Source organism: Mobula birostris, chromosome 21 (genome assembly GCF_030028105.1).
Source record: "Mobula birostris isolate sMobBir1 chromosome 21, sMobBir1.hap1, whole genome shotgun sequence".
NCBI classification, from domain to species: Eukaryota; Metazoa; Chordata; class Chondrichthyes; order Myliobatiformes; family Myliobatidae; genus Mobula; species Mobula birostris.
In genome coordinates, this window is record NC_092390.1 from 19,993,273 (window position 1) to 20,018,088 (window position 24,816).

General features: G+C 42.0%; 1 protein-coding gene across 1 annotated transcript in view; it reads left to right on the plus strand.

Moving 5' to 3' along the window:
• The first annotated feature begins 24,549 nt into the window (after positions 1–24,549).
• The window catches only part of dna2 (DNA replication helicase/nuclease 2), a 76,328-nt gene continuing 76,061 nt past the window's right edge, over positions 24,550–24,816 (plus strand). Inside the window, exon 1 of the mRNA XM_072239120.1 lies at positions 24,550–24,630. Within this exon, the coding sequence (XP_072095221.1) occupies positions 24,589–24,630 (42 nt within the window). The 5' untranslated portion in view covers positions 24,550–24,588. The remainder of the gene's footprint in view (positions 24,631–24,816) is intronic.

The following is a 24,816-nucleotide window of genomic DNA, read 5'->3' on the forward strand; positions in this document are numbered from 1 at the left end:
CACCGAGTTCTCTCTACTTCCAGCCTCCCATCTACTCCAGTTTGGATTTGGATCTCCTCACCTAACTCGATTAAAATCTCCATAGTAGCACTGGAAAATCTGTCTGCCAGGCTATTGGTGCTCCCTGCAGTTCAGATGCACCTCTTTTCTCTTGTATAGTTTACTTCTCTCCCAGGAGAGATCACAATGGCCTAAAATGTTGAAATGCTGCCCCCTGCACGAACTCTTCAGCTATGCATTTGTCTGCCATATCCTATTCTTGCCCTCACTGCACATGGCACACTGAGTAATCCAGAGATTATTAACCCCATCCCTTTTTCTACCTACAGTGGCATGCAGGAGTTTGGGGACCCCTGGTCAAAATCTCTGTTACTTTTGCTTCGGGCTCTTTTCCTTGTTTGTTATTTTGAAACTGTAAAAGATGGAAATAAAAAAGTTTTCTTGCTTAAAATATTAAAGAAATGTGTCATCTTTAACTTTATGCCTTTTGGAAATCAGTTCATCTTTTACTCGCTTAACTATTCACAGTAACAGAAATTTTGACCAGGGTGCCCAAACTTCTGCATGCCACTGTAGGTAGAAAAAGGGCTGGAGTTAATAATCTCTACATTACTGTGAATTACTAGCTATTTGCAGTAACAGAAATTTTGAAACTTTTGAATAGAACTTTTTGGCTGCAATGAGCAAAGTTCTATTCAAAAGGTTCAAAGGAACATCTAAATAAGCCTGATGCATTTTGGAAACAAGTCCTGTGGACTGATGAACTGAAAATAGAACTCCTTGGCCACAATGAGCAAAGGTGTGTTTGGAGAAAAAAGGGTGCAGAATTTCATGAAAAGAACACCTCTCCAACTGTTAAGCACAGGGGTGGACCGATCATGCTTTGGGCTTGGGTTGCAGCCAGTGGCACAGGGAGCATTTACTGGTAGAGGGAAGAATGAATTCAATTAAATACCAGCAAATTCTGGAAGCAAACATCACACCGTCTGTAAAAAAACCAAAGATGAAAACAGGATGGCTTCTACAACAGGATAATGATCCTAAACACACCTCAAAATCCACAATGGACTACATCAAGAGGCGCAAGATGAAGGATTTGCCACGGCCCTCACAGTCCCCTGACCTAAACGTCATCGAAAATCTGTGGATAGACCTCAAAAGAGCAGTGCATGAAAGACGGCCCAAGAATCACACAGAACTAAAAGCCTTTTGCAAGGAAGAATGGGCAAAAATCCCCCAAACAAGGATTGAAAGGCTCTTAGCTGGCTACAAAAGCGTTTACAAGCTGTGATACTTGTCAAAGGGGGTGTGTCACGTACCCCGTGACGGGGTAAAGAACCAGCAGAAATGGAAAACACTTTGGAGTCCAGTATTGCTATTAACTAATGGTATTTATTAGTAACTACGCAATACAGTAATATAAAATCAGATATATAAAACAGGTTAGCAATGATTAGATATGTATAAGTGTGCAAATATATGTAAACCAAGTTTCTTCAAGCCTAGGGGTAAATAGATAGTCTTACGGTGATGAGTAAAGTTCAGTTCAGTTCGTGGTATTGAGTTGAGTAGTGATGGAGAGAGAGAGGTGTTTGGTTCTTCAGTTGAGCTGATGCCGTCGATCTTCCTGTTGTCCTCCAAAATCCTTTAGAAGTCACCAACTGTGACCACAACAAAGGGGACCGTTCTTCTGTGGTGGAATTATCAACCCAGTCGAGGGTTGGACACACAAATAACTCCCCACCGGTCACATCCTTTTCACACTGTGAGAGCCACTGATCGATCCTCCAAAACCCACCTTTTCTGTGGGCACAACAAAGCTCATTCAGTGTCCAAAACCATGTGTCTGTAGGTCTATCAGCTGACCTTCTATTTATCTCACCGTGTTGAACACCGGCTGTCCATCAAACAGCTCCTCCCTTCTCTCTCTGTAAGAACTTAGAAGCTGTCAGTGTCCTTGCAAAGTGTAAACATGCTGCAGGGAAACCATCTCCAAGCAGTCTAAGCCTCTCTCTCTCTTTCTTTCTCTCTCTTTTTAACAAGGTGTCTGTGTTGAACAACTCTCTCTCTCTTTTCAAAAGTACAGATCATAGGGGTAGTTCAGGATCCCGTCACAGGTGTTACTAAGTACTGACCATGCAGGGTGCCCAAACTTTTGCTTTGGGCCCTTTTCCTTTTTTGTTATTTTGAAACTGTAAAAGATGGAAATAAAAAAGTTTTCTTGCTTAAAATATTAAAGAAATGTGTCATCTTTAACTTTATGCCTTTTGGAAATCAGTTCATCTTTTACTCGCTTAGCTATTCACAGTAACAGAAATTTTGACCAGGTGTGCCCAAACTTTTGCATGCCACTGTAGGTCATTTTTGCCAATGTGCACAATGACTTCTGGCTGCTCACCCTGCCCTGAAGAATGTTCAGCAACGGCTCAAAAATATCCTTGATCCTCACACGAGGGAGGTCACTCACCATCCTAGAGCAGCTTTTGTGATATAAGAATCTCTTGTCTGCTCCCAAAACTATCAAGGGTCCTATCCCTGTAATCCTGTTTGGCTTTCCCCTTCTCCCAAGGGTAGAAGAGTTTAAAATCTACCCTTGTTAGGTCTATAACTGACCAGAAATTAAAGTATACACAATGTGGTTACAGGAGCTAGGAATCCTCTGGTGAGTAAAAGCCTGTCAACCATCTACATGGCTCGAGGCCAGAACATAATAGAATACTCTCCACTTGATTGGATAAGCGCAGTTTCAACAGCATGACATAAAAACCTGCTTGATGGGCACCCCATCCACAATCATTCACTCACTCCACTGCCACAGTAGCAGCAGTTTGTACTGTCTACAGGATGCCCCATAGTAACTCACCATCCAAGTTCATGACCTCTACTAACTAGAAGAACCAGGGATCACCACCATCTGGTTTCCCGCCAGGCTACACATCATCCTGACTTGGAAGCATTTTCACTTTGCTTCACCATCACCAGACAAAATACAGGAACACTTCTCAGCATCTCAACAAACCTCAAGGCTGGCAGCAGCTCACCAACACTTTCTCAAGGGTATCTAGGGATAGACAACTAAATGCTGACTCAGCCAGTGAAATCCACTTCCCTCAAATGAACATTAAAGAAAAATACCCTCTGTCTGGTCTGCTGACTTGCTTTTGAAGAGAATTTAGATTGCTATCTGAAGTAGCTCTCCTGCAGCACCAGTGCTCTTGAAAAGACAGAGTTGGGGCCAGAGGCGAGGGTTGGGCTGGTTCTCCTTGCTGCTCGACGATGTTTACTCTGCTCTGTGCTAAACTGAGTCTGAGGCAGTGGCTGGCTCCAGCTGCTCCGGGCTTTGTGTCTGAGGACTCACTTTCATTCTAGATGCTATTTGCTTACTTATACTGTTTGCACGATTTGTTTATTTTTCTCTCTGCTCATTGGGTGTTTGTCTATTGTTAATGGCTTCTTTTGGGTTCCTTGTTTTGCGGCTGCCTGTAAGTAGACAAATCATAAGGTTGTATAGTATATACATACTTTGATCATAAATGTATGTTGAACTTTGAACTTTGGACTTTTTTGGGGGAGAGATAGCAGGAAACGTAAATAAGTGAAGTGTGAGTCCAAAGAAGTGGGAGATACTGTATATGGAGCCAATGTAATAGGAAATTGTGGAGAATTTCAGTGTCCTCAGCAATGAAGTGTGCAGGAAATGTGTTCTGTTACAGGTCCTGACTGACTGCATTGTGCAGCTAAGAAAGCAGCTGTAAAGTTGAGGGTATTGTGGATAACATGTTTAACAGACTAGTCATACTGCAGACAATGTCTGCACAGGTGGATAGTGGTGTATTACTGCCAGAAAGAGTTGAAGGCACACACAGATAGTGAAACAGCATGTTGAATACTATTGTGGGTGGGTACAGGAGGGATGGCCTTTAGGGGAAGACAATAACAGCTACGTTTGTGGCACTGCTGATGGCTGTGGGGAGGGGCGGAAAGTGTTGAACTTATAGTGATAGGGGAACAGACTGATATTTCTGTGACTGTGAGCAAGATTTGGATGCTGTGTTGCCTGTCTAGTGCCAACATATTCTGAAGGGGGTGGGGAGTGGGTGAACAGCCAGTTGTGATGCATGTGGGTCTCAATGTCATGGGTAGAAAAACGGTGAGGCCTTGGAATGTGAATTTGGGGAGTTAGATATCAGATCAAATAGCAGGACTCACTGGACTATTTCTACTATTGCATTCTCCTGAGTATGAGAACAAGGAGATAAGTCAGGTGAATATGTAGCTAAAAGCATAGTCTAGGGGGGAGACACACCAAAATTAAAGGGAAAATTGCATGGTGAATGCTTCAGTTGGGAAAGATGATAAATTTGATGATGTTAATGAAGGCTGGGAGTCCTATATTGACAGGGTTGAACTGTATTGATGTGAACAACATGGAGGAGCAAAATAAAGCCCCTACACTTCTGAGCTTAATGGACCCAAGAATGTACAGTCTCTTATACAACTTAGTAACCCCTACAAAGCCAGCAAGTAAGACATTTAATGAAATTGTTATGGTTTTACAAAATCACTTGAGCCCTAAACCACTGGTAATAGCTGAGAGATTTAGGAACCAGTCAAAAGATGAAAGCCTTTCTGAATACATTGCAGAACAGTGCAAACTCTCCCAGTACTGTGACTTTACAGATGGACTTTCTGATGGATTAAGGGACAGACTTGTATGTAGCATGCATAGTCAAACGAGGCTACTGGCAGAAAGAGACCTAACCTTAGAACAGACTTTGACCATTGCAATGTTGTTAGAGACTGCCACAAAGGATGCAGCAGAACTACAGGAAAGGAGGTTAGAATGTGAAATGCACAAAATATCCCTGAATGGTGCAAAAAGCCAAGAATGTTATCGATGTGGCAAATCCTCCTGTTATGCAAATGACTGTCGATTCAAAGAAAAAAAGTGTCACAGACAAGGTCACATAGAGGGAACATGCAAGACAAATATAGAGTTTGACAAAGGTGAACTGTCATGCCTAGAACTGCATAGTATAACTGAAGCAGATCACAAAATCATCTGGATCACAATAGATGTGTCCGGTGTAAAACTGAACTTGGAGCTGGATACAGAGGCTAACTGTTTTTTAAGATACCATTAGAGAAGACCTCAGTGATGCTAAAGACTTACACAGGCAAAAAAGTGTCTCCCAAAGTCAAACTGAAACCAAATGTGATGTATGGAGGCCAAGCACAACAGTTAGAGTTTTATGTATTGAAAAGTGGAGGGCCAACAGTTTTCAGATGTGAATGGTTGAGAAAAATCCATCTAGACTGGCAATCAATCAAAGCTCTCAGTAAGACATTAACAGGCAATGGCAGCCCAAATGGTAGCACTACCAGAGACTGGCACAACTGCTTAATGCTAATGAGAAGATGTTTGACAAGGGGATTGGTAAACTCAAAGGCATGAAAGCCAGAACTGAACTGGATGAAACAGCAACACCAAGATTCCATAAAGCACTTCCAGTGCTTTACGCACTATGTCCTAAAGTAGATGCTGAACTGCAGAGCTTGGAGGGTTCTGGAATTCTCTGCAGAGTTGAGTGGAGTGTTTGGGCAATGCCCTTTGTTCTGGTGATCAAGGAAAGGGAAGGCCAGAGCTGTTCACATATGTGGAGATTTTAAGGTGAGCATCAACCCAGTGCTGTGTACTGTGCAGTATCCTCTTTTTGCATCTTAGGCAAGCAGGGAGAGGTTTACAAAGATTGACGTCACAAGCCTATCTGCAAATGATGATTGAGGAGTCAAGCAGGAAGTTCCTCACAATCAACCCTCACAAGGGACTGTTCCAGTAAAATCGTCTCATCTTTGGCATCGCATCAGCTCCAGCAGTTTGGCAAAGAGCAATGGACCAAGTGCTCCAAGATATCCCAGGAACACCATGTTACCTTGAAGACATCATTGTGACTGCCAAAAATGATGAAGAGCACCTCCAGAGCCTTGGTAAAGTGTTTACTGGGTTGAGTGAGTATGGTCTGCGCGTGAAGAAAGAGGGATGTGAGTTTTTCAAGAATGAAATCTCGTATTGTAGACATGTCATTGACAAGAATGGCTACATAAGTCACAAGAGAAAACTGAAACAATGCTACAGGCACCCAAACTGGAAAATATGTCACAGCTCAGGTCATACTTGGGCCTTGCAAACTACTACTACCGGTTTCTCTCAAACATCGCTACAGTGTTGCACCCATTGAACGCACTGTTACAGACGGGAGCAAAGTGGGAATGGTCAGAAAGATGTGAAAAAGCATTTAAGGAAACAGAGACTAATAACATACGATGAACTGCTCACCCATTATGACCCATCCCTGCCCATCAGACTGGCATGTGATGTGTCTCCTTGCGGCATTGGAGCCATTTTGTCATACATTATGAAAGACGGATCTGAACGCCCAATTGTGTTTGCTCCAAGATCACTGATGAGCACAGAACACAACTACACACAGATTGACCGAGAGACCCTTAGTTCCACCACTACCTTTCCAAACAAAAGTTTATGCCAGTGACAGATCACCAGCTCCTTGTGTCCATTTCATTCCCAGGAAGGAAATTCCAGCGTGTCTCCTACCTCATTACGACATTGGGCACTATTCCTAGGAGCCCACACTTATGACATAGAGTTCACGGGTACTAAACAACACAGCAATGCTGATGGCTTGTCATGTCTTCCACCACTGGCAACTGAAGAAGAAAAGTCTTCATACTGGGACCCAGCAGAGGCATTCCACACCACATTGGTGGACCAGTTGCCAGTAACAAATTCTGAAATACAAAGGGAAACAAGGAATGACCCAACACTGTCAAAAGTCTATGAAATCACTGTGGAAGGATGGCCAGCTCATGGTAACCCTATGTTTCCAGAGTTCTCAGCAAGACAAGACCAATTAGCAGTATGTCAAAGAACACTGATGTGTGGATCTCGTGCTGTGGTTCCCTCTAATCTGCACACCAGCTTGTGAGAGAATCTGTATGAAGGACACCTGTGTACACAGTCAAGATAAAGACTCTTGCCCGGAGCTACGTATGATGACTGGGAATAGATACACAGACTGAATACTTAGCCAAAAGCTGTTCGGGATGCCAAAAAGTTCAAAATGCATTCCCACTGGCACCTTTACATCGTGGGAGTGGCCGTCATCACCATGGCAAAGAGTTCAAATTGACTTTGCTGGGCCATTCATGGACTCCATGCTTCTGATTGCTGTGGATGCTCATTCGAAGTGGCCGGAGGTTATACCAATGAAGTCAACCACCTCAGCAAGGACTGTCACTGCCCTGAGAACTACCTTCACCAGAAACAGCTTACCAGAACAAATTATGAGTGACAACGGATCACAGAATGTGTCAGAAGAATTCAGACGTGTTCATGAAGAAAAATGGCATCAGACATTTCAAGTCAGCTCCTCACCACCCAGCAATGAATGGGTTAGCTGAAAGTTTTTTTTCAAACCTTCAAGAAGTCCATTAAAGTGATTGGCAAGGGGGACAACTTCCTTTTTGTGTATCGGAATCACAAATCAAACACCTGCAATGCTGTTCATGAACAGGAATCTGAGATCTCACATAGACCTCCTGAAACCAGATCTACAGAGGGAAGTGCAGAATAAACAGTTCAGTCAGTTGCCACGTGAAGCAGCAAGGAGCTTCAAAATTGGACAGGAAGTCTAGCATGTGATTACTGAGAAGACAAGTAGACGCCCGGTTGGATAGCTACAAGAACTGGACCACTGGTGTACACAGTGGATGTTGGAAATCAGAGATGGAGATGTCATATGGGCCAGATACTGGATACTCAGCCAAAGAACACATCTGAGTTAACCTCATCCAACAAGATGGACACATTACAGTCACTGGACTTACCTCTCAGAGATGATCATGTCACTGACAGCAACATGACGCTGGAAACCAAGAACTTGTCTTAGACAAGACACCTGCTAAACCTGATGCCACTCCACAGGCCCAGCGGTACAATCCTGAAAGAAACAGAGCGCCACCCAAAAGACTGAAGCTTTAGAACTGTGAAGTTAGTTATGGACTGTTATTGTGAAAGCATGTTTATTTGGAATATGGGTTTATGAAAGGGAAATTGCATGTTTTGTACATTAAGTTTTATGTTGCAATAATCTAAAAGAGGAACTGTAAAGTATGGATCTATTTATTTTACAACAATGACCCCCCCCCAGCACTATGTATTGATTTGTTGTCTGCATATGTGCTGTTGTTTATGCATGTGCATAGTTCTCTTTCTCTCTCTCTCGCTGCAATGTGAATACACCAGTTAAAGCCATCTCCCGTGTGCATGCTTTTATTTAATATATATGTAGTTGTGCACAGACACAACAGGAACCATTTAATAGTCTTGTAACAGTGGAGTATAAGCTATCCTTCAGCCTGATGGTACAGGTTTTCAGGTTTTTGTGTCTTCTGCCTGAGAGAAGAGAGAATACTGGGATGGATGGGGTCTTAGATCATGCTGGTTGCTTTAATGGGGCAGTGAGAAGCATAGGCAGAGTCCATGAAGGGGAGGCTGGTTTCCATGGCTGAGCTGTGTCCACAAGCCACTGCATTTTCTTGTGGTCACAAGTAGAGTAGTTGCCATACCAAGCCACTAGCTTCCAGGTAGGGCCCTTTCTATGGTGCATCGATAAAAATTGATGAGGGTCAAAGGGACATGCCAAATTTCTTTCTTCTCCTGAGGAAGCAGAGGCATTGCTTTCTCAGCAAGTGTGTAGATATGGTTGGACCAGGACAGACAATTGGTGATGTTCACACCCAGAAGTTTGAAGCTCTCAACCATTTCAGCCTCAACTCTGTTGATATAGACAGGAGTAGTCTCAATGCCCACTGCCCCTCCCGAAGCAAATGACCAGTTTTTTTTTACTGACCTTAAGGGAAAGGTTGTTGACTCCTTCTTGTATTTCGACATCAGTACTTGAGATAAGGTAGTACCATCTATAAATATCCAGGGAGTAGAGTAAGGAGCTGAGGATGCAACCTCTTGTGGTAGCGGTGTTGCCACCTAATCTTACTGAATGTGGAGCTGGAAGACAGGCAGGGGGATATAGATGGAAGAAGACAAGGGAAAGAAAAGGAGGTAAATGGAGTCATTTACAGAGGATGAAGGTGAGGACACCAAAGCTTCGTGTGCAAAAATATGATAAGCAAGGTGACACTGGGAACCATCAAGGGAGTGATGGAGGGCAGATGGAACGAGGTGTAGGAGTGGGACAAAAATGGATGATGGTGAGAAAAGGGGCAATGGGAAATGGAACAAAAGTGGAATGTCTGGAAGTGGACTGGAAGGAAAGAGAGAGAGAGAGAGAGAGAGACGGTTGGAGTTACCTGCAAATGGACATTTCAGCGTTCATACCATTGGTTAGTAAACTACCCAAATGGAATATGAGTTCTTCTAGTTTACAATCAACCCCACCCTGCGGGGGAGAAGGCAAGCAGTCCTTCACATTGGATTGTGATGGAAGCCTCCCAAAGTTCAGCAGAGACAGTGGAGCAGATATGTCAGTAAATCATCAGAGGTGCAGTTTTTATTTTACCAGTATGTAGATACAGTATTCCTATTAGGGATGGGATAATCCTGGAGAATAAAACTGGGCATGTGGATGAAATGTCAGTGACAAAGCACTTTGGGGACAGTGACCATTCTTGGTAAATGTCTGTGTGGCTAAGGATATGGATTGGTAGTTTAATTTGAATTGGTAAATTGGAAAGCTGATTTTGTTATTAAGTAGGATGGAATGAACATAGAGCGGGTCTAGCTAAATATGGTAAAATCTGAAAGTGAAATAGTGATGTTTAGAGCCAAATTGTTTCCATAAGGACAAGGGGTAAGGACTAGTTTACAACTACTACAGCTAACCTTGTTTCAAGTTGTTTAAAAACTCTAGTGATTTTTATAACTTGCAGAGGAGGGTCTCCATACCACCCAGGCAGTGAGGGCAGCAGCTGGAAGCCTCCATTATCTCAGGAAACGTGGCTGCAGGGGAAGGCTCTGGGTAAAACTGAAGCGCAGGGCCCCAAGTTACTCCCACTAGGCTAATATTCTGCCCCCGGAATATAAAATTGAAAACCTCAGAGCAAGACTGCAGCACCAGAGGGGCATCAGGGACTACTGTGTCCCTGACATCCCTCTGCTTCACAAGATCCTACTGTAGCCTCCCCCCGGGCATCACACTTCAGTCCAAGGGCCTCACCTTCCACGACATGGACAGACTGTTCCATCAGGTAAAGGCAGAAACAGTGGCGTTTGCTTCATGATTAACTCACTGTGGTGCACAGACATGGCAGATCTGTCTCCATGTTGCTTCTCCAATCTGTTACGCCCGGTGGTCAAGTGTCATCCCATTCTAACTGTCCAGGGAGCTCTCTGCCATAGCCTGTAAGTTCCACCACATGGCAGACATCAGGGTGACACTGAAGGAGCAGAGTACTGTGATCAGCAGTCATGGGACACTCAACTTGATACCTCCTGATCATTGCGGGCTACTTCAACCAGGCCAGCTTGAAGAGATCTCTGACAACTATTACCAACCTGTCACCTACAGAACCAGAGGAGCTAACAACCTCAGTCACTGTTACACCACCATCAAGAAGGCACATTGGTCATCCCACACCCGCAATTTAGCAAGTCAGACAGTGGCTATATTTCATTAGGAGTCTGAGAAAATTTAGTATGTCACCAAAAACACTCGCAAATTTTTATAGATGTACCATGGAGAGCATTTTAACTGGTTGCATCACCATCTGGTATGGGGGTTGGAGGGGCTACTGCTCAGAATTGAAGTAAGCTGCAGAGAGTTGTAAAATTAGTCTGCTCCATCATGGGCACTAGCCTCTGTAGTATCCAGGACATCTTCAAGGAGCGATGCTTTAAAAAGGTAACGTCCATCATTAAGGACACTGATCACCCAGGACATGCCCTCTTCTCATTATTACCATCAGGAAGGAGGTACACAAGCCCGAAGGCACACGCTCAACGATTCAGGATCAGGTTCTTCCTTTCTGCCATCCAATTTCTGAATGGACATTGAACCCATGAACACTACCTCACTACATTTTTATTTCTATTTTTTGCACTACTTACTTAATTTAACTATTTAATATACAAACGTATATGTATACTCTATTATTATGTATTGCGATATACTGCTGCCGCAAAGTTAATAACTTTCACAACATATGTTGGTGATATTAAACCTGATTCTGACTCTGAAGTCCAATCATCTGGCTGATATTATATCTGCCTCAGCACTTCCTCTGGCATTTCATACCATATACTGACCAAACTCTAGGTGAAAAGTTTCCCCTTAGTTTCCTATAAAACTTTTCCCCTCTCACCTTAAGCTTATGCCCTTTAGTTCTTGATTCCCTCAGCTTGGGAAAAGACTGAATGCACTCACCCTGTCTGTGCTCCTCAGTCTTCAATGTTCCAGCAAATAAACTCCTACCCTGCCCAGTCTGTCAGATCTTAACAACATCTTCATAAATCTTTTCAGCATTCTTTCCAGGTAAATAACATCTTTCCAGCAGCAAAGTATCCAAATCTGAATACAATACTCCAGACGCAGCCTCACCAGACTCTTGTACAACTACACCATGACATCCCATCTTCTGGGTTCAGTGTCCTGACTGATAAAGGCCAGCGTGCCAAAGACACCTTCATCACACTGGCTATCTGTGATTCCACTGTGACCTAGCCCTCCATACCCTTCCCATCCATGTACTTACCCAAACTTCTCTTAAATATTAAAATTGAACCCACATTTACCACTTCCACTGGCAGCTCGTTCCACACTCTCACCACCATCTGAGTGACGAAATTCCCCCTCATGAAAGCATTTCACTTTTCATCCTTAACCTAAGACCTATAGTTCTAGTCTCACCCAGCCTCAGTGGAGAAAGCCTAACTGAGTTTGACTTTAGTCATAGTCATAGTCATACTTTATTGATCCCGGGGGAAATTGGTTTTCGTTACAGTTGCACCATAAATAATTAAATAGTAATAAAACCATAAATAAGTAACTTTCTAAAATGTGATTCTTGCACTTATCTGAATTATAGACCATTTGACATTCCTTGGCTCACTTACTGGGCTGATCAAGATCCCCTTCCCGGAGATGACATGTACGAATGTACTAACCCTTATCTTATTTTCTCTACCTCCCCTGCATCTGTTGTCAGATGAGACTTCCCATTCCAGAACATCCAAAATGTCCCCTCCTCTTTTTTTCAAAAATTGGGGTTATCCTTCCACCACTATTGATGTTGCCCTCACCCATATCTCCTTATTTCCCACATGTCTGTTCTCACCCAATCACCCCCTCTGAACACAACATAGATAGGGTTCTCTTTGTCCTCAACTACCACCCCATGAGCCTCCACATCATTTTCTGCAACTAAATGATGATAAATAAATAATATTGAGATAATAAGTTGTGGAGTCCTTGAATGTGAACTCCCAGGTTGTGGAACCAGTTCAATGTTGGGGTGAGTGAAGTTATCCATTCTGGTTCAGGAGCCTGATGGTTGAGGGGTAATAACTGTTCCTGAACCTGGAAGTGGGGTCCTTGGTGATGGAAGCTGCTTTCCTGCGAAATCACTCCTTGTAGATGTGGAGTGGATATAAATCACTCAGTGGTGGGGTGGGTTTTACCTATAAGACCGTAAGACGTAGGAGCAGAACTACATACCTGTGATGGACTGGGCTGTATCACTACTTTTTGCAGGCTTTCCAGTTTAAGGGCACTAGTATTTCCATACCAGGCCGCGATGCAACCAGTCAGAACACTCTTCACTATGCACCTACAGAAGTTTGTCAAGAGTTTTAGATGACATACTGAACCTATGCAAACATCTAAGGAAGTGGTGGTGCTGCCATGCCTTTTTTGTAATGGCACTTACGTGCTGCACCCAAGACAGATCCTTTGAACTGATAATACCGATAAATTCAAAGTTATTCACCCTCTTCACCTTTGATCCTCTGGTGAGGACTAGCTCATGGACCCCCAGTTTCCTCCTCCTGAAGTCAATAATCATCTCTTTGGTTTTGTTGGTGTTGAGAGAGAGGCTGTTGTGTGACACTGTTCAGCCAGATTTTCATTCTCCTTCCTAGCTGCTGATTTGTTGTCACCTTTGATTCAGCCAACAGCAGTGGTGTCATCAGCAAACTTAAATATGGTATTGGAGCTGTACTTAGCCTCATGGTCATAAGTATAAAGCCAGTAGAAGGGGGTTAAGTACACAGCCTTGTGATGCATCTGTGCTGATAGTGATCGTGGAAGAGATGTTGTTGCCAATCCAAACTGACTGAGAAAGTGATGAAATCAAGAATCCATTCGCATAAGGGGGTATTAAGGCCAAGTTCTTGGAGCTTATTGATTGGTTTTAAGCAGATAATAGAGTTGAATGCTGAATTGTAGTCAATAAAGAACACCTTTGCTATTCCAGGGCTGAGTGAAGATCCAATGAAATGGCATCTGCTGTTGACCTGTTGTGATGGGAGGCAAATTGGAGCAGATGAATGTCACTCCTCAGGCAGGAAGGGATATGTTTCATTACCGGTCTCCCAAATCACTTCATCACAGTGGGTGTAAGTGCTACTGGATGATGGTCATTGAGGCAGGTTATCATGTTCTTCTTGGGCACCAGTATAATTCATGGCTGCTGAAGAGATAAGAGAAACAAATGGATTTGTTTTGGAGGACATTTATATTACCAGAGAGGAGGTATTTGTAACCTTACAGTGCATTGAGGTGGATAAGTACCCAGAGCCTGAATGAATGAATCCTTGCACTTTTTGAGAGGCTAGAGAATAAATATTTGCTTCATTGTTAGCTCCATTGTTCCTAAAGATTTGAAGGTGGTGAATCTTATTCCATTGTTTAAGAAAGAGAGCAAGGACAAGCAAGCGAACTACAGGCCCGCTAGCCTGACATCACAGTGGGGAAGTTACTGGAAGGAGTTCTGAGGGACAGGATCTCAGGATCTACTGGCTCTTGGATATATAAAGTATGATTAGGAGGAGGCACTGTAGCATGGATTTATGTGTGGAAAGTCATGCTTGATGAAGCTTCTAGAGTTTTTGGAGGTATTCAAAAAGGTAGATGGGAGTAGGACAGTGGATGCTGTCTATTTGGATTTTAGCAAGGTCCTGCATGACATGCTAAGTCCCATGGAATCCAGGGAGAGCTAGTTAGGTGGATTCAAAATTGGCTCGAAGGTAGGAAGCAGAGAGTGGTGGTTGAGGTGTCTTTTGGAATAGAGGTCTGGTGACTAGTGGTGTGCCACAGGGGTTGGTGTTATTGTAGATTACAGAGAGATTTTGATCAGTTAGGAAAGGGGGAGAGGGTTGAAAATGTATTTTAATAAAATAAATGTGAAGTGATGGATTTTGGAATTTCAAACCAGTATAGGACTTACTGTACATGATGAATGTTAGGGCACTAGGGAGTGTAATGGAAGAGAGGGACCTAGGAGTATAAGTGAGTAGTTTGTTGAAAGTGGCATTACAGATAGACAGGCTGGTGAACAAGGTGATTAGCATGCTGGTCTTCTAGAGTCACGGCACTGAGTGTAGGAGTTAAAGTGAAGGAGAATCCTTCTACAGACATATTAAGAGCAAAACAATGGCAAAGGACAAGATTGGTTCTCTTGAAGATCTTTGTACAGAGCCAAAAGAGATGAGGGAGATCCTAAATGGATTTTTCAGGAGATAAACACAGAGCCTATAGAACTGAGGCAAAACGGCAGTGAGGTCATGGACTATATCCGAATTACAGAAGAAGAGGTATTTGCTGACTTGAGACAAATTAGGGTGGATACATCCTAAAGGTGTGAAAAGTGTCTCTGTAGACCTTATGAGAGGCTAGTGAAGAAATTACAGGGGCCCTGACAGAAGTATTTAAAACTTTCTTGGCCGCAGGTGAGATGCTAGAGGACAACTAATGTTGTTCCATTGTTTAAGAAAAGCTCTAAGAATAAGCTGGGAAATTTAGGTCACTGAGCCTGACATCAGTGAGTATATTATTGGAAGATATTCTAAGAGAACAGATATATAAGTATTCAGATAGACAAGGACTGATTAGGAATAGACAACATGGTGACATTATAGTCAATGTTGTAGGTTAGGGTTGGGGTTAACCCGAATGTCTGATCAATCTTACAGTTTTTTGAGGTGGCTGCCGGGAAAGTTGATGAAGGAAAGTCAATGGATATTGTCTACATGAACTTTAGCAAGACCTTTGAGAAGAGGCTGGTCAAGAAGGTTCAGTCGCTTGGCCTTCACTTCTACCACACTCCTCGGTGGCCTACCGTTCACTGTGTAAATCCAGCTTTGTCCTCCCAAAGTGCAACACCTCACACTTGTCTGCATTAAATTCCATCTGCCATTTTTTTCAGTCTATATGCTTCCTCACTGCCCACTGCACCACCAGTCTTATTATCTTTCTCAAATTTGCTGTTCCAGTTTATTAAATTACCATTGTCGTGCGAAAAAGACCCATGTAAAGCCCAGGATCCTGAGCGACATGTCCCACAAATAGATGGTACAGTTCTTGGCACCCTAGCTGGCTCTGCCGACACCCAGTCCAGCTACTCCAATTGATAAGCAGCTCACTGATGGGGCAGACCTGCAGTATCTGGAGTTCTTGGAGCTCAGCATTGTCTTTCAATTGTAAAAAACACATTTAACGAAGAAATAAACACCTTTGGTTGGCCTCCCGAGAGGCCGTTGTATCCAAACACGCCACCAGCTTACCAAAAGAAATGCTCTTCTCAACCTTGCTGAATTCCCCAGGAGAGAGCGAAAATGCCAGGTCGATCAGTCAGCCAAAAATACAGAGCCAAAATGGAAATTACAGGCTGCAGTCGATCACAGTTCAGGAAAAGAAGCATAATTAAAAGAAGAAGTAGTTTCATGAACTGACTCCAGGACATTGCTGTTGGTCGCTGGTGCCATCTTTTTCCACTGGTAGGAGTATGACTGCCCTGGGCTGTGAGGATGCAACGGATCATTGCAAAGGTGCAGCAATCTCTTCCCTCATTTTCCACAGTTACCTGAGATATATCCCATTGGGCCTGGGGGAAATAACTTTCCATCTATCTTAATGTTTTTCAAAAGTTGCAGCACATCCTCTTTCTTAATATCACTATGCTCTAACTTATCAGGCTTTTCTATGCTGTCTTCATAGATGTCAAGATCCCTCTGAACGGTGAATACTGAAACAAAGTATTCATTAAGGACCTCACCTACCTCCTCCTATTCCGTGCTCCTCTTTCCTCTTCTATCCCTGATACACTTACCCTAGTCATCCTCCTGTTCTTCGCATACATGTAGAATGCCTTGGGGTTTTCCTTAATCCCACTCACAAGGCCTTCTCACCTTCTCATGCTGCCTTCCATCTCCTGAATCCATTCTGCAGCTCTTTCTTGGCTACCTTTTAACTCTCCAAAGCCGTGTCTGATCCTTGCTTCCTAAACCTTAAGTAAGCCTCTTTCTTCCTTTTGACTAGGTGTTCCACATCTCTTGTTAGCCATGATTTCTTCATCCTACCATCCTTTTCCTGCCTCAATGGAGCAAACTTATCTGGAACCCTGTGTGGGTGCTCCTTAAACATTTCTGGTGTGCATTTCCCTGAGTATATCCAGTCCCAATATATGCTCTCATGTTCCTGCCTGGTTCCATCATAATTCACCTGCCCCCAGTTAAATATTTCCTCATACCATCTGCTCATGTCCCTTTGCAAAGCTATGGTAAAGATCGGGGAGTTGTGGTCACTGTCTTCAAAGTGCACACCCACCGAGAATTCTGATACCTGACCTGCTTCTTTGCTTAGCACCAGAGTCAGTACGGCCTCTCCCCTCATTGGCCTGTCTACATTTTGCATCAGGAACCCTTCCTAGACAAGAATAGAGTGAATGCGCACTGTCTGTTTCCCAGGGCTGAGGAATCATGGACCGGAGATATAGGTTTAGGCTGAAAGGGGAGACATTTAGTAGGAACCTCAGGTATACCACGTCACAGGAAGTGGTTGAGGCAGGTACACTGTTGTTAAACATTTAAAATGCACTTCGACTGGCACATGGATAGAAAAGATTTAGAGCATCATGGGCCAAATGTGAGGAAATGGGTCTAGCTTAGTTGGGAATCTTAGTTGGCTTGGAACAGTTAAGCAGAAAGACTTTTACAACTGATTACTGATGCTTCTTGACAGAATGAGTATTTCCAATGTTAATCGTTTTTATCTCAAGTACCATCATCTGTAGTGATTTGTATTTGGTCTCTTCTGAAGCAACCTGGGTATTTTGTGACACATAAAAACACTCTTTATAAATGGAAGTTGCTATTATGGAAAATGGCTTCATAGTTTACTGTAGCCAGTAATGCGTATCCAAATCCTGTTCCAGGCACTGTTCATCTGAATGTCCTCTTCCTTCTTATTTCCATGACGACGACTTTCAAAAGAAGTAGTGCAGAAAAACATTGATCATAATTCAACATTTTCTGATTTTATTATGTAAATTAACTTAATAGTTTTGAGCTATTTTTCAATTGCAGTGGACTTCTGGACCTCATTTGGAATATCTGTATTGTTTAGAATTCTGCACACTAATCAAGGAAAACAATAGAACAGATATTAGGGCAATAGAGTGAATACAACACATTCCATGGGATAAGGAATATTTCCATAAAAGCATATCAGAGCTTGCTTCACTACAAGGAAAATAAATGCAGCTTATCCAGATTCTCTTCATGAACTGAATCTCACCTTCCAGGTAATACTCTGGTGAATCTGGTCTGCAGTATTCATATCCTTTTATAGTGTAGTGACCATAACTGCACATCTTATTCTAAAGTAAAGGCATCCGTTAGTCTTGCGAGACCATGGATCTGCCCCTGGAAAGTCTTCACTCTCCAGGGCGCAGGCCTGGGCAAGGTTGTATGGAAGACCGGCAGTTGCCCATGCTGCACATCTCCCCTCTCCACGCCACCAATGTTGTCCAAGGGAAGGGCATTAGGACCCATACAGCTTGGCACCAGTGTCATCATCTTATTCTAGGTATAGCCTAAACAATGTTTTGGTAAAGTTGAAGCATCACCACTCTATTCTACGCCATAAGACATAGGAGCAGAATTAGGCCAACTGGCCCATCGAGTCTGCTCCACCATTCTTTTCTTTTTCAATCTTTTTATTAGTTTCATAAAATATAAACATAACAGCAATAATACAAAATTGTTGGAAATACATTGTTATTCTTAAAATGAGTAATTATAAAACCAAATAGTATAAATTGACAGAACTCCCAAACATGTAGGATAACAATGAATAATACAGGACAAAAAAAACTGGAGAAAAATCATGAAAAAAAAATAGAAAAAAAAAAGCAAACTCCACCCAAAAAAAAACTAAACTAAACAGAATTAGTCAACTAAACTAAAAAGACTTGGGCAATTCTAACAACGTAAAAGTGGAAGAGAAGAAAACCCTAGTGTCGACGACTCCATTCCTCTCAACCAACACTACAGAGAAGTAAAATAAGTTTGGAAATGGTCAAATTACATCATATGAAAATGCTGAATAAATGGCCTCCAAGTTTTTTCAAATTTAATGGAAGGGTCATAAACCACACTTCTAATTTTTGAATCAACATTATCGAAAAAAGATTTTGGGATAAAAATTGGAACCGATTGAAATACATATAGAAATTTAGGCAAAATAATCATCTTAATAGCATTAATCCGACCAATCAAAGACAAAGAAATTGGTGACCATTTAGTAAACAAAAGTTTAATCTGATCAATTAAAGTTAAAAATTTAGCTTTAAATAAGTCTTTATACTTTTTCGTAATTATTATCCCTAAATATATAAATGAGTCAGTAACCAATTTAAATGGTAAACATCCATAAATAGGTACCTGCTTATTTAGGCAAAATAATTCACTCTTATTAAGATTCAATTTGTAGCCAGAAAAATTACTGAATTGAACCAACAAAGCTAGAATAGCAGGAATTGACTTCTCCGGATTAGAGATATATAATAACAAACCATCTGCACATAGTGATAATTTATGTATTTCGTTTCTGCGGGTAATACCAAAAATATTGGGCGAGTCACGGATAGCAATTGCTAAAGGTTCAAGGGCGATATTAAATAGTAAAGGACTAAGAGGGCATCCTTGCCTAGTACCACAAAAAAGATGAAAAAAGGGAGATCTTTGATTATTAGTACAAACTGAAGCTACCGGGGAATAATATAACAATTTAATCCAAGATATAAATGTCAAACTAAAATTAAATTTCTGAAGCGCACTAAATAAATAAGGCCATTCAACTCTGTTAAAGGCTTTCTCAGCATCTAATGAGATAATACATTCCGGGGTAATAAGTGAAGGAGTATAAACAATATTCATTAACCTCCTAATATTAAAGGATGAATAACGATTTTTAATAAATCCAGTTTGGTCCATAGATATAATTTGAGGTAATACCTTCTCTAACTTAGTTGCTAAAATTTTTGAAAAAAAGTTTTGAATCTACATTCAAAAGAGATATCGGTCTGTATGATGCACAATCAGTAGGATCTTTATTCTTTTTAAGAATTAAGGAAATAGAGGCTTCATAAAACGATTGTGGTAATTTACCTAAACTGATTGCTTCTTTGAATATTCTAGACAACCACGCAGAGAGAATAGAGGAAAGAGTCTGCTCCACCATTCCATCGTTGCTGATTTTTTTATCCCTCTCAACTGCATTCTCCTGCCTTCTCCCCATAACATTTGACCCCTTACTAATCAAGACCCTATCAACCTCCACTTTAAATATACCCAATGACTTGGCTTCCACAGGTGTCTGTGGCAATGAATTCCACAGATGCACCACCCTCTTTCTAATGAAGTTACTCCTCATCTTTGTCCACTCTAAATAAGCCTTTTAATATTTGATAGGTTTCAATGAGATCCCTCTCATTCTTCTGAATTCCAGCGAGTATAGGCCCACAGCCATCAAATGCTCCTCATATGTTAACCCTATAATTCCCAGGATCATTCTTGTGAACCATCTCTGAACTCTCTCCAATGGCAGCACATCATTTTTACATAAGGGTTCCAAAATTGCTCACAATACTTCAATTGAGGCTATGCTAGTGCTATCAGATCACAACAATAGGATCAAATTGAGGAATTGCTGGGTGGCGTAGCCTATTCCGCACTGTATCCTAATAAATAAATAAATAAACAAACAGATAGGCAAATAGATAGATAGATAAAGAAAGAAGGGAAGTCATAGGGTCAGACTGTATATGTCTGCATAGATGTTCTTGTATTTTGTGCTGACTGTTAGCAGGCCTGTAAAGTATCCCAAGCAAAGGGATTGTTTCTGATTTGTTCCAAAGTTCTACCTAAATGGCCTCATTTGAAGAGTATTTTAAGCCATTCTGTCCCATTACTGCAGGTCTAATTTGGTAGGTTGATCTAAAAGTTTAAATGACACAAGATCTGTGGATACTTGTTAGACTGAATTGAAAGTTGGCTTGGCTAACGAAGACAGAAGGTGGTAATATGTAAATGGGTGTTATTCTGTCTGGAGGTCTGTCATCAGCGATGTTTCACAAGAATCTGTGCTGGGACCCCCGCTGTTTGTGAGATATATACATGGTCTAGATGAAAGTGTAGGTGGGTCAGTTTGCAGACCAACACAAAAATTGGCAATTATGGATAGTGTTTAAAGTTGTCAAAGGATTTAGCAGGATGTGGAGCAGTTGGATCTATGGGCAAAGAAGTGGCAATTGGAGGTTAATGTGGACAAATATGAGGTGTTGTACTTTGGGGGGAGGGAGTTGTCAAATATAATATAAGTGCATATATAGTAAATGGAAAAACCCTTAGGAGCACTGATGTATAGAAAGAATCTTGGTGTGCCAGTCCATAGCTCCCTGAAAGTGATAACACAAATAAATAGGGTGATAAAGGTAATGGATAGCATACTTCAGAGATCAGGGCATTGAATACGAAAGTTGGGAAATCATATTGCAGCTATATAAAATGTTTGTTAGGTCACATCTGGAGTATTGTGTGTAGTTCTGGTTGCTGCATTACTGAAAGAATTGGATTTGGAGAGGGTGCAGAAGAGGGTCACCAGGATGTTGTCTGGATTACAGAATATACATTGTTTTCTCCGGACTGGCCCATTACCCCACAAGCTGCTTTCCTCTATGTACCTATCAAATGCCTCCTAAATGTTGCAAATGAACCTGCTTTGACCACTTTCCCTGGCAGCCCATTCCAGGTACTCACTATCCTCTCTGTAAGGGGTGACCTCTCCGCCCTCTCTCTCTCTCATCTTGTATTTGCATCCTTTAGTTTTGGACACCCCAGCTCTAGGCAAAAGACTACTACTGTCTTCCTAATCCATACTGCTCTTTCTCCTGCACTTCACGGAGCAAAAATCTAATGTGGGCAACCTTCCCCTATAACCCAGGCAGCACCCTCATAAATCTCTTCAGCATCTTCCCCAGCTTGAGAATATCCTTCATATAGAGATGATGACCAAAACTGTACAGATACTCCAAGTGCATCAATGGATTGTCTAACGGTAACATCACCATCTGCTTCCTGTCATTGAGCCAATTCTGAATCCACCTTGGCAGCTGCCCTGAATCCCATGTGATCTGACCTTCCAGTTCAGTATGCCATGCGGGACCTTGTCGGGGGCCCATATAAGCAATATCCACTGCCCTGCCTTCAGCTCTCCCCCGCGTCACCTCTTCAAAAAACTCCCAAGGGTTTGTCAGGCATATCTCCCATGTACAAAACCATGCTGACTACTCCTGATCAGGCCTTGACTTTGATGGTAGATCTTATTCCTCAGAATTCCCTCCGGTAACTTTCCTGCAAATGAAGTCAGGCTCACTAGCCTGCAAGTACCCAGCCTGTCCTTGCTACCATTCTTTAAACGATGGAAAATATTAGCCACTTGTCAGTCTTCTGGAATTTTGTCAGTGGCTAAGGACTAAGCAAGTATCTCTACAAGGGCCTCCTCAGTTTCTTTATTAGCCTTGCATAACGTCCAGTGGTGCACTTGGTTAGGCACTGGGGATTTGCCCACCTCAAAGCACTACAAGGCTGCAAGTCCGACCTTCATCTTGGATCATATGCATAGGGCCTTACCACTTATTACTCCCAATTTTTCATCATCCATGAAATTCTCCTTTGTAAACAGCAAGTAGAAATAGACATTAAAAATCTCAGCTATACCCTGTGGCATGGCTCCACACATAGGTGATCTTGATGATCTTTAAGAGGACCTAAGTCTCAAACTTGTCACACTTTTACAGTTAATATGTAAACTTAATATGTAAGTTCTAATCCCTCCTACCTACACCATGTCCATATGGTGAGAATCCCTTGGGATTTATCATCATCTTGCCTGTCAGATCCATCTCATGCCCTCTTTATGCCCTTCTGGTTCCCCTGTTATGCCTAGTCTTGAACTTTTCATATTTGTTGAGGAATTCATTTGCACCCAGCTGCCTATGAAGCATGCTTCCTTCTCTTTCCTTCCCAGAACCTCAATTTCTCAGGTCAGCAAGGTTCCCCGAACTTGACATGTCTATCCTTCACCATTCCAAGAACATCCTGCCCCTCTTGTTATGATATGACTTTTTAAAAAAAACAATTGCCAACTGTTTCTTTGCCTTCAAATAGTAACCCAGTCAATATCAGCTGGATCACATCTAATGCCCTCGAAGTCAAAGCTGGTCCTGCACCAGTTCAGGGCTTTAACCTATGTTCTTCTGTCTTTTTCCAAAACTATTTTAAAACTAAGAGAATTGTGGTCACTGTATCGAAAGTGCTCCACAACCGCTTCCTCAGTTACTTGGCCCGTCGCGTTCCTGAAAATAGGTCCTTTCTTGTAATTTTCCGTTTTAGGAACGATTCAGATTATGAACAGATCCTGTGAAGAACAGCATCCTGTCATAATGACAGAGCGGACAGCACTGTAATCGCCAAGGCATAATAAAAGACTAGGGACCGAGTTAATGGGATTAGTATGAACAGGTGCACGTTAGCCACGGCACGGACGTGCTTTGTATTGTATGACGCTACGACTCAGAATTAGGTTTATTAGCACTGATTTATATGACAAAAAATTTATTGTTTAGCGGCAGCAGCGGAGTGCAAAGGCACGGAATTACAAAAATAAATATATAAGGATATATTGGCGCTGCTTCTAGCCGCCGGGACGGGCCCGGGGTTCGGGGCCCGCCTTTTAAAAAATATTTATTAATTTTTATTAAACACAAACAAAAACATTGAACTTATGCTAACAAAGCCAGGGAATCACACATAAGCGGCAACAAATATATAACTATTAACTTTAAATATACAAACAAAAATGATAATCCACTCTAAATACTGCTGGACAGAAGGAACTATAATCTAAAGGGAGTCACAAAACAAAAACATTTACAGAAATAACCCGAAACGTTGACAAATTTGTACAGTCTTTACAGCTTTCTGGTTATGGGAAGTTTTCAGAGTATTAATGTATAGTTTGAAGTCTAACGTAAAAAATGTAAATGAAGGTTTCTTATTGCTGTATTTGCATTTATGGATATAAAATTTACTGTAAATTAACAAAAGATTTACAATAGACAATAGGTGCAGGAGTAGGCCATTCAGCCCTTCGAGCCAGCACCGCCATTCACTGTGATCATGGCTGATCATCCACTATCCGTATCCAGTTCCTGCCTTATCCCCATAACCTTTGATTTATGATAAAGAAATGATCCCTATGAAATTTGGTATTATTAGTAAACCCAAATAAAACATTTTCAAAACAAAAAGTAAAATCCAGATTAACATATTGATCTATAAATTGACAAACATCGACCCAGAAGGTTTTAACATATTCACAATCCCAAAACAGATGAAATAATTCCTCTGGATATAAACCACAAAAAGAACAATTAGTTTCAATATCAGAATTAAACCTTGTCAAATAAACATTGGTTGGATAATATCTATGTATAATTTTAAAAGAAATTCCTTTAATTTTATTCCTCAATAAAAAAAATTAAATAAGCCCCAAATACTCCTCCACCTCAGATTCCGCAAGCGACTGTTCCAAAAACTAACAGCCGTAGGAATAGCAGTAATGTCTTTTTGAAACAAACCTAATACCTCTATTACTTTTTTTAAAAACGGAGGAAAACAAATCTTTCCTACAGCTGTACTGGATGGATCCAAGCTGGGTCATTCAACTTCCGAATACGATGTATTTCTAAACAACATAATTACATCAGAGGGAATTCATTGCATCCATAACAACAGCAAATTCTTTTGGAGTCACAGGAAATTCGAAGGTGGATAAAACCATCCCCGGCCTGCCGCCCGGAGGGTGACGTCAGAGGTAGGCGGAGCCGTCTCGGCGCCCGGAGGGTGACGCCAGAGGTAGGCGGAGCCGTCTCGCCGCCCGGAGGGTGACGTCAGAGGTAGGCGGAGCCGGCGGCCGTTGGCGGACGGTGCCGTTGATGGTTGGCGCCATGTGGAAGAAGAAGCCGCTTTTTATGGCCGTGAGTACCGCTTTCTTTCTGCAATTGTGATTGCGAGTATTCGCCCAGCCGACTACAAAGCATTGCTCTTCATGCAGGCGTTACTGTTCTGTCTCTGCCACACAACTACAATCCCCTTCACTTACATTGCCCTCTTCCCCCCCCCCACTTACAAACGCTGTCTCCACAGTATGGGGGGGGGTCCCC